Genomic DNA, 10,198 nt, shown 5'->3' with positions numbered 1-10,198 from the left:
GGTAGAATCATGCCAAAACTAAAGACATATACTTATATTTATATATATTTTTATATATAAATCCAATCTTCACATTTTGTAGGGGCATATGTTTTGATTCAGCCCTTGGGAGTATTTAGAAAATCAACAATTGCGCACCGGATATCCTCTGTTGCGCACTGGAAATCCGGTGTCAAGGCGGCAGGAATTAAAAGTTTCATTTACGTTTAATAAATGACTGACCGCTGTGCAGTATAACTCATTCCCCACATGTAAGGGAAGGAGTGATCATATCTAATCTGGGGAAAAAATGTCGTTGGTGACTGTCCAGTTGGGTCAGTGTGGCAATCAGGTGGGTCTGGATTTGTTTGACAGCCTTTACAATGACGCACAGGGGGGCCAAAGGAAAACATACACGACTGCCTGCTATGAGCGCTTCTTCCACCAAACTAAAGATGGAGGTAACACAGATTTGCAATTGTCTGTCACTACTTGTTTCACAAACAGTTCTAGAATGTAGACATCCCAGTCACAGTATCTATAGTAGTGATTTCCCAATCCATTACATTGCCAGCGCCGCCCGATGCGATTGTTTTTGGTGTATCGACAAGCTCTGAACCGAACAAAGTCAGCAGCAGGACATCCCTATGACATTACCTCATTCCGACAGTTTTTTTTGGCTTTTAACATGCTACTCAATTGGTCATTAACTATTCGTTTGTTTTTCCTGATTTAGATCTTGTTGCCAGGGCAGTGTTGATCGACATGGAGGCAAAAGTCATCAAGCAGAATTTCATCAAAACAGCAAAATCCGGGAAATGGAAATATGACGATGCGTCAAGTTTCAAACAAAGGCAGGGAAGTGGCAACAACTGGGCAAATGGGTGAGGTCACCTTCTTTTCAGTGCAATTACCTTCTTTTCAGTGCAATTTTCATTTCAACAAACATGGGGTTGACTTGTCTCCAGGTACCTCGTCCATGGGCCCCAACACAGAGAACCAGTGGAAGACATCATTAGACGAGAGGTGGAACGCTGTGACCGACTGAGTGGTTTTATGCCTATTATGAGTGTTGCGGGTGGGACGGGCTCTGGAGTGGGCACCTACGTCACTCAGTGTTTGCGGGACATCTACCCCAAATCTTTCATTGTCAATCATCTCACCTGGCCGTACACAGCTGGCGAGGTGGGAGGACCTTCTGTCAGCACGTGTTAAAAATGCAATTGTTAATAATGTATTGATTCGTATTGATCTCAGGTGATTGTCCAAAACTACAACTCGGTGTTGACGCTGGCTCACCTTTACCAGTTGTCAGATGGCATCTTGGTTCATGAGAATGACACGGTACACAAGATCTGTAAGCATCTGCTTCATATAAGAGACATCTCCATCGCCGATATCAACAAGGTGATTGCTCATCAGCTGGGTGCTGTCCTTCAGCCAGTGCTCACTGGTGACTCAGATGGATACTACAGCAGGAATTTTATGGGTGAGAGAGGCCCGCACACTGCATAATTCTCAGTATCGGATTAGTTGACGCATTAGTCATCGTTTTAGATTTATTTTTTAGGCCTAGTTGTAAAATAGTTACCCCAAAACGCTGTCCTAACTTAAGACGTCTTTCGGTATTCATCCTCTTTCATTTATTTTGAGCGTATAGTGCATAAATAGAACATAATCTTTTAATGCTGCTCGCATAAAAACACTTGAAGAATGGAGGGATAGTATTGAATAGAGTTCTTATTGAGTTGCTAAATTATCTTTTTTTGGATTACTACTCACCAGATATCAATTTATTACATGTTGATATTGCTCCCCCCACAGGAGACTTTGTAAGTGCCCTCACATGCCACCCTGAATACAAGCTACTCAGCATGAGTACAGTACCTCAGATGCAGAGTTCATTAATTCCATACACCACTTTCAAATGGACACCTCTGATCAAGCATTTGCGACAGATGCTCATCTCTAACAACAAGATGGAGGAAGGCAAGTATATTGTATAGTCCTATGAGAAGTCAATAATTGTTTTCCACAGTTCAATAGTAACAGTTGGCAGCATTAATGTTGGCAGGTATTGACTGGCAGGTGCGTCCATTGGCCGTCTCAGGGAGGACACAAAGTCTGACAGGATCCAATGTCAACACTTCCTTGGCCAATCTACTCATACTGAGAGGCAAAGATGTTTTCACTGCCGACACAGGTTACAGAAACTATATTTGTGAATATATACATGTTTAACAGCAGCAGCTATCTATTTGTATGACTAAACTTGTGTATAAAAATTCTACTACAATAGGAGATTTCAGCGAACCAGCACTTTACACCTCATGGCAATCACAGAAAGATGCTTTCAACGTGTGGAAATGTCCTGTGCATTATAACAAGTATGAAAAAATGGCCATGCTCGTCAGCAACAGTCAAGCTTTGATTGAACCATTGGACAACACAGTGAGAAAAGCTTGGAATATGTTTGCTGCAAAGTAAGTTTACTTTGAGATTCTATATTGTATGTTGCATTTTTTTCATTCATTATCTGAGCCAGTTAATCCTTAAAAATACAATAGTTTAGAATAATTGTGAGATGTTACTGAGAAATTAAATGTCTTTTGACAGTTATCCCCATTTTATGTTGTTTCAGGGCTTATGTTCATCAATACACAAGCTATGGGATCTCAGAAGAGGATTTTCTCGAAAACATTGCATTTGCAGAACAAATCATTTCTTGTTACAGCCAACTGGGCTGTAATAGATAAAACGGACAATTGTATTATACCTTGAGAACTAAATTATTCCATGACTTATTTTTCTCACTTGTACAATTTGTGGACCATACAATTGACATCTTCAAGAACAGCACTACACATTTAATAATTTTCATGAATTTATTGCTCATTAATTCCACAAGATAACATTTTTCAAACACAGATTGATGGAAAAAAAGACCATCATTCCAAGTGCCGCGTGAGTTAATAGTGGCTGAGGACCCACAACTTCAGTGAGCTTACAGACCACTGTTGCCATGCAAGACATAACAGCCAACACCAGTCTGATAAGCTATCTGAAGAGGCGGAAAAGAGATGATCCAATGCAAACTGCCAGGCTGAAACAAGAACCACAACTTGGAGGCTAACATGAAATGATTCAGTACACACCAATAAAAATTCAACTGTGAGTATTTGTGGTAAGTTGTTCACTTACCTGGAAGACGTCTTTTCTTAGTGAGATATACAGCACTACAAGTAAACTAAAATGACTCAAAAATGGATACAAGTGTCCTCATTAATGTGTTTATATATGATCCAATCCAAGGTCCACTCTCTTAGTACAGAATTAGAAATGGGACTAGTTGCCTTAAAGTACAGAGTCACTACAAATGATGTCACATACTGTTGGAATTGATGTGACTCGTGCCCACATACTGTTAGAATAGAAATACATCTATGCATAATGTCCACCACGATTGGATACCTACACAATGTGCAAACCATCTACAACAGAATTTACATTAATATTGCTTTTTCCTTCTTTTGAGTGTATGGAGGGTCATGGATAAGTCCAGGTTCAAAATAAAATAATGTCAGAGAGATCAAAACCATGAAAATATCCCAACCCTGAAAGGAGAAGCCATCTAAGAGGCAGTTACCCTTCAGCACACAGTACAAACAAACAAACAAATTTAAACCCATTGAAACATTGTTACAAAATTAAATAAATCAAATATTTTCAAGGGAAGTTGCGGCATTCCCAACTTTTGCATAAGGCATCGCGTCTGATAGGCAGTGCCCACGCACAGAAGAAGACATCATTGAACCGCTGCATCACTCGCGAGGTCAAAAGAAATGGAATCATTAGAACAGAAGACAATGAATTGACCGCATAAAGAAGCGCTTTGCACACCATGAGAATTGAGACAAAATGTGACAAACTGTGGACAATGGAGACAAACTTTTTAAAAGCGGACGCGTACATACCAAGGATAGCCTGCTTTGGAACGCTTAGCCTCTGAGCGTGGAGGGTGAGGTTTGTCGGCGACTTATGATTGGGCACGGGGCACAGGCTCAGCAGCAGATGCGCAGTCACTTTTAGGTTGTTTGTACTACTTGGCCTGTCATCACTTGGTCTTCTCAACGAGGTGCCTTTGCTGCTGCAGACGCTTGGCGTAACTCTGAGCCATTGAGTTCACAATGGAGATGACAAAATAACAGACCATGACCAGCACCAGCTTCTCAAACAGCCAAGATAGCCAGTTTTCATCCTGGAAAAAAACAGTTAGTTTTTAATCCTTTGTATATTTTAGTATTAGCCATTTATGATAAAATGGGGATGAAGAGTATTAGTGAGGTATTTATTGTTTCTATAGATTTATATATGGGTACTTTTGTTTAATCTAAAAAGTTGTTGTTAAGGGCTATATTTTGAATGGTGAAAATAGCCTATATTTCATTAGTTTTACTAAAAAAAATATGTGTCCCAAAGTCTTGATTGGACAAATTAATCAATCCAAGAAGAGTTAAAAACAAAAGCAATTCTAAAATGAAATTAATAGTACTACTTACAGATGATTTTTTTCCTTCTCCACGATGCAACTTGTTCCTTTGTGCTTCCAGGTAATGACTAAAAGGCTTCTGAAGTGATGGTCCTACTTTGGGTATAGACCTGGCAAACACAACAAGAAAAAAACAGACCAGGATTACATTTTTATACTTACCCCATGATATATTTAAGTGGAGCCCCAACTGTCCACAGTGTGAACACAAAGACTTTCTTTTTAAAAATCAAGGAGATCCTTAGAGCAGCCAGCCTGCATGTGAGTGCCTCAGCAGGTGGAGAGGCAACTGAAGCATTTGATCCTCAGCCCTCCTTTTTATATTCCTACGCTCTCCACAGGCAATTGTGTCAGCCCCTTCAACTGGGAAGTGACTCCGTATGATGTCATCACCCTGACCACCATCTGGGTGCAAATACATCTAATAAGGGCGTACTTGCAACCTTATTAGGCAGGGCTCAGAATCTCACCAGGGGGTAAGGAAAAGGACAATGGGCTCATGATTTCTGTGCTTAGAAAGTTGTTTTTTTTTAACATCATTACAAATTTTATCAAAGCTTTCGTAAAAATGTCTTTTCTTACCATAAGAGAATTCGACTGATGTCAAATTAAGCCACTTACCCAATGAGAGACACCATTTGCTCCACGATGTGCTTGCTGAAGGTGATTATGACAAACAGCTTCTGTTGACAGATGACAAAGAGAACAAAAGGTGTAAAACAAGGGATTATGCTACACGCCTGCATTTGCTGAAGAACATCCAACCAAGGCTGATACACAGGTACCATTCTCCAACAATTACAAAATATAAAGATGACAGACATTAGACAATATGTTCAATTGAATGCTGGAAGGACCTTTTTTTTTGGTTAACATTGTGCAGGGCAAAAGACACTTTTTTTCCCCAGTGATGAAAATGATCAGCATTTTAGTCTATGACACATGGACCTCCTGGGCAATTCCAGACAGGAAATCCAGCATGTTCAAAGCATACCCATATGTACAGTACAAATAAATAAAGCCTCAAGGAGTTGAAGACATTTTATAGGGCTAAACTTTCTCCAGTAATGTTCACTTCACATCCCCTAAAGACCCCCTACTGTATGACAGGACCCCTTTGTTTGAAATTTGCGATGGTGAGGTCACTGGTAGATACCACCCAGGGATGGAAAGGTATAACACTATCTCATTCGCTTACACAAACTTGCTCAGACATGGATCATATTAGTCACTTATGATGTTAAGTCAATACTGACCTGTATGTGCATCTTGATGATGGCTTTACCAATAAGAGTTGCACCAAAGAAAGTCCAAAAGGGAACAAGAAAATGCCCACAGGTGATTCCCGCCAGGTCAAAAAGTGGATTTGGGATCTTAAAAGGATACACAAATCATATAGTTAAAGAAACAATCACACAAATGTAATTATCACAACAAAAGATACATCTTAAAAGCAAAGTTAACTACCGAAGCACAAGCCAAAATGCCAAAGAATCCCACTTTTTGGACCATGTGTTGGACTCCCATTTTTGCTCTGGTGACAAAATCCTAGATGAGAAAAGACAAATGTTTGATAAAGTTCATATATGTTAAATATCACAATAATAAATCACAAATAATTAGACCTTTTTCATGTTTGTCTCCAGCCAGATGAATATCAAGGAATAGTGTCATTCATTTTGAAGGAAATTATCAAATAAATTGATAATATTATACTTGATAACCACCATCAATGACAATATAACCCTTGTATGCTACAAGGAAAATAATATGGAATCTACTCAATGTATAGAATATAGAGGGAAGTCTCAGTTATGTGCCTATGATACCAATCAGCTGTGCCCAAGCGAGGAGCGATAAGATGCTGGCGATTGTTACAATATACGGCACACCAGGTTTCTCCAATTACCGTCTCGCTGACTCAGTATCTGATCTCAGCAGCGTCCAGTCATGTGAACCTGCTTCCTGACAGAGCTGTCTGTCATTCAAATTAGAGACCCGTGAAAATGGGGCGACGGGCGGGAGGGACGCAGACAGCACAAAGCCCCTGGATGATTAAAGGGGGAGCAGTGCTCAGCGTGACTCACGCGCACACAAAACCGTTTACTGGAAGCGTGAGGAGGGAGGGGCTTCAGTGAAGTCACGTGGCAATAAAAAGGACCAATCGCTGGAAAGTTGCTTTTTAGTCATTTGGCATTGTGAGGTCACACAGCTACCCATTTTTCTGGAAGTTGCATGTATATTGTGAAGAACAAATACAAAAGACAAAGGATGTGATATGAAAGCTATCAACTTTCATAGCAGATCTAAGAAGTATACGTTGATGAAGTCTAATGAAAAGTCTGCTCGTGCGTGTGTTTCTTTAAAGGCTCTAACATCCGATGATGCACAGATTGGAACTTTCAAAGGTCTTCAAATGATTCTACCAGAACTATATCAAAGCGCATATATTCATATTGATGTAATAGGCAACCCCAACACTTTCCATGTTCCCATTGTTTAAACTTTCTATGGTTAATAGCACAACAAATGTCTGGGGGGCAACTAACTTGTGCATTCTCAGCCTGCTCCAGCATCTCCTCAAACTCCTCATATTCTTCATCTTCAGGATCAGTCCCAGACTGACGTGCTGCTCTGGCCATGAAATATGGAGGCAACTCTCCAATGGCAGTGCCAGCACCCTAAACAATTACAAAGAATTATATGAGCTGATGCTTTCTGAAGAACACACTTTATATCTGTGTAAGAATGAGTCACTTTCTGATGAAGTAAAAATACTGCACTACTCAACTAGTTAAGATTATTAAAAAAAATGGTCCACTTACCCACATGCAGGCCTCCAGTCGGACCTTTGACATAATGGAGAAGAGGGAGATACTTCCCTCAGGTCCTACAAGTTGAGGACATACAATCTGGTCGGGGTATGGAGGCTCTGGAAAATCTGTCGAGTTGCACTCATACGCTGCTAGTGTCACTGATGCTATATGAGGGCCCTAAGGAAAAAGAAAAATCCACTGTCTGAGTACATACATTGTAAGACAGTTTTCATTCTTAAAAAAGTATGCTAGTTTGCTTACACCCAATCATGTGGACAATTTTTCCACAAGCTTTAAGTTGACTAAAATTTCAGTCAAACAATACAGCCAGCCTTTGGTACCTATTACACAGTTAAAGCCACAAAAAGTCCCTTGATCTTAGTATTCAGCCATTCATACATGGGCAAGAATGGACTTGGTAATTGGCAAATAATGGCTACTTTTTTCTTTAATATCATGAGGTATAATACCAATTTCTATTATTTTTAATAAACAGGCCTTTTTATATCTCACAAACACAGATCACATACCCACAGGCAGTAACAGGCAATTGCTGAGTCACAAGGTGTCTGACAGGTTGTTACATCATTATTAATGCCTGAAAGGATATGTTGTTAGGCTTTACCACCTGCGCTCAATAAGATCAGGCCCACCTGTAGCCTTCTCACAGCAATTCCATTATACCGCCGGCACCTTCAAATTTTTGAGGCCAAGCTGACACAAGATAGACAGTGTACAATTACGCAGTGGTGATGACAACATGTTCTTCACTCTGAAGCTGCACCAGAGTAGCAGAGGAGCCGTTTTCAGATTATGCAGTCCACCATAAACATTTCTTCAGACAGGATTAAATAATTTTTCAGAACTCTTTCATTCATAAGTGATGCAATTTCATATATTCATATTCTGCTTCAAGTTCACATACTTTCTCCCCCAATTATAGCACAAGTGGAAAATCTTACCAGATAGAGGAGGAAGGTGTGCAGGCCAGTCCCAAGGCCAACAGATGACAGGATTCCAAGACCGACCCAGTATGAACACCAGAGGAACCTCTTCTCCAGGTATTGGACATACTATAGTACAATAAAAAATGAAATCATAATAGTTCTACTTTATATATAGTTAGAAATTATACCAGTTGGAGTTTTCCATTTTATTCTGGGGGATGCTTAAGACCACTGAACGAACAGTGACTGTTTTAAATTCTAATTGAAGTAATACTTTCTGTGCGACCATAGGTACAACCACCCTTTCAAAAAGAACCTTATTTGAAAATTTGCGGTTGTCTTTTTAGAAACCTTTGTTAACTTTGACCCCCAAACAAAAGAATTTGTAAACAACATTAATTCCAGAGATCAAAGGTCACTGAAAGCCAGGCTCATGATACTGTTTCACAGTGTCTTCTTATCATTAACCATTGAGCAAAAACTCTCCCTTACTTTTTGATGAGATCCCTCTATGGAGTAGGCAGCAGAGAAGAGACAACATAACAGCAACACTAAGAACACAATGCCTCGCCTTTGCCAAAGCCTGTACACACACAAAAAAAACATACATGTTATTAAATATTAGTTATCGGCATTACATTTTTTTTCAATAGATCAGGGCAACCTGAACCAGCTGGCAATTAACATTGGAAAAAACATAAAAAGTTATTTTGAACAAACTCCTTGATTCAAAAAAAATAGGCAAAAGATGAAAGCCAAAGGATTTTACTTTATTGTCCACTCCTTCAGCTTGATTAGGGTCTCAAGTAGGAAATAATGGAGTGTAGTGACAGGCCTCCTCCATAACACAAGAGACAGACGTTCCTCCTTGTCTCGCTGTCGCCTCTCTCTTATGCTTGAGTCTGTAAACAAACCATAACTGCGATCGTTCTGACAATTTGGAATACTACTCGCATATACGTCAATTATGACACTATGTTCCATGGTCAAACCCGAATACATAGTTAATAAGATCAAACGATCTTGTCATTCGTGACTTTCAAAACCTAAAACTTACCTGCTGGATCACTTCCAAATCGACGTAGGCAGCCATAAACGTACAGTCACGTGACAACCAAAGACTTGTTTGAAAGACATTAAACGAAGTGATTCCGATAAGACATTAATAGGAATAATAACCAACCTGTGGCTTTGCCATTCTGTTTTTCTTTAATTCCTGTGCGTCTCTGAGTCTTATCACAGCTATCTCCATTGGCTGCCATGTCAGTCAAAGTCTAACTCACCCGGGGAAGTCTGTGAAGGAGCAAATATGACAAGTTGTTGTTTCAACAACCATTACTGTGTCTGTTTACTACGGATCCCTGTCTTATATATATGTTTGCTTACGTGGTGTTTCAAGATAAAGAAAACAAATACGGGTATAGTTTTTGCGTGCGTCAGTCATTAATAGATGCCAAAAATAACCACTCTAGTTAAAGCAAGGCAGCCTTCATTATAGGACATGATTGCACCACATTTCTTCACCTCCCACATGCTAACCGGTTAGCCATCGGGGAAGCCTGAACTCATCAACCTAACATATACTTCAAAGTTCAATACAAACCTCTTATTCATGATATGAAAAACCCTCCTATATTCTCAGATGACACAATTTTGCTAAAATATCACACGATCTTTAAGGAGAGAAGAAAGGGTTATTTATTCCGATGAATGACAGCCGTACCTATTTCCTGCCTTCTTCACCCGGAAACACACGCAGGACGTCAGAATAAAAATTAAAATGGTTTGTTGTGGACACTAAATAGATTGATATAAGTTTGATACTTGCCAAATGAATACAAACTGGCATCAGAGAACAGTGCAGATTACGCTGAATGTTTATGAGCAATGACCATTGAGTCTAGCAA

The 10,198-nt window shown here is 39.6% G+C and overlaps 2 protein-coding genes across 5 annotated transcripts; one reads left to right on the top strand and one right to left on the bottom strand.

The window, feature by feature from the left end:
- Window positions 1–51: 51 nt before the first annotated feature.
- Window positions 52–3,157, top strand: tubd1 (tubulin, delta 1). Of its 2 annotated transcripts, none has more exons than XM_077723489.1 (8): window positions 52–331; window positions 716–863; window positions 948–1,164; window positions 1,237–1,468; window positions 1,804–1,968; window positions 2,054–2,182; window positions 2,279–2,462; window positions 2,621–3,157. In XM_077723489.1, the coding sequence occupies exons 2-8, from the start codon at window positions 745–747 to the stop codon at window positions 2,733–2,735; spliced, it is 1,161 nt and encodes a 386-aa protein (XP_077579615.1). In that variant the 5' UTR covers window positions 52–331; window positions 716–744; the 3' UTR covers window positions 2,736–3,157. The 2 variants fall into 2 exon arrangements, with proteins under 2 accessions (XP_077579615.1, XP_077579614.1); XM_077723488.1 differs by having other exon boundaries at window positions 65–440.
- A 98-nt stretch (window positions 3,158–3,255) lies between these two features.
- vmp1 (vacuole membrane protein 1) lies at window positions 3,256–10,175 on the bottom strand. Of its 3 annotated transcripts, none has more exons than XM_077723492.1 (12): window positions 10,015–10,175; window positions 9,475–9,584; window positions 9,061–9,193; window positions 8,784–8,874; window positions 8,307–8,417; window positions 7,354–7,521; window positions 7,078–7,209; window positions 5,996–6,076; window positions 5,785–5,901; window positions 5,150–5,211; window positions 4,539–4,638; window positions 3,256–4,237 (listed from the first exon to the last, which is right to left on the bottom strand). In XM_077723492.1, the coding sequence occupies exons 2-12, from the start codon at window positions 9,551–9,553 to the stop codon at window positions 4,094–4,096; spliced, it is 1,218 nt and encodes a 405-aa protein (XP_077579618.1). In that variant the 5' UTR covers window positions 9,554–9,584; window positions 10,015–10,175; the 3' UTR covers window positions 3,256–4,093. The 3 variants fall into 3 exon arrangements, with proteins under 3 accessions (XP_077579618.1, XP_077579617.1, XP_077579619.1); XM_077723491.1 differs by having other exon boundaries at window positions 9,895–10,025; XM_077723493.1 differs by lacking the exon at window positions 10,015–10,175 and adding an exon at window positions 9,678–9,813.
- Between the last annotated feature and the right edge of the window lie 23 nt (window positions 10,176–10,198).

This window comes from Stigmatopora nigra, chromosome 8 (assembly GCF_051989575.1).
Source record: "Stigmatopora nigra isolate UIUO_SnigA chromosome 8, RoL_Snig_1.1, whole genome shotgun sequence".
Taxonomy (NCBI): Eukaryota; Metazoa; Chordata; class Actinopteri; order Syngnathiformes; family Syngnathidae; genus Stigmatopora; species Stigmatopora nigra.
Note: the sequence above shows the minus strand (reverse complement) of the source record. Positions and strands in the feature narration are given on the sequence as shown.

What these genes read in the sequence shown, in the direction of transcription:
- tubd1 (XM_077723488.1), top strand. Translation starts at nt 290, where the DNA reads ATGTCGTTGGTGACTGTCCAGTTGGGTCAGTGTGGCAATCAGGTGGGT. An exon ending in GGCAACAACTGGGCAAATGG is followed by an intron (nt 864 to 947) that starts GTGAGGTCACCT and finishes ACTTGTCTCCAG; the next exon opens with GTACCTCGTCCATGGGCCCC. An exon ending in TGGAATATGTTTGCTGCAAA is followed by an intron (nt 2,463 to 2,620) that starts GTAAGTTTACTT and finishes ATGTTGTTTCAG; the next exon opens with GGCTTATGTTCATCAATACA.
- vmp1 (XM_077723492.1), bottom strand. Translation starts at nt 9,553, where the DNA reads ATGGCAGCCAATGGAGATAGCTGTGATAAGACTCAGAGACGCACAGGA. An exon ending in TAGAGGGATCTCATCAAAAA is followed by an intron (nt 8,418 to 8,783) that starts GTAAGGGAGAGT and finishes ATTGTACTATAG; the next exon opens with TATGTCCAATACCTGGAGAA. An exon ending in CAAATGGTGTCTCTCATTGG is followed by an intron (nt 4,639 to 5,149) that starts GTAAGTGGCTTA and finishes TGTGTTTGCCAG; the next exon opens with GTCTATACCCAAAGTAGGAC.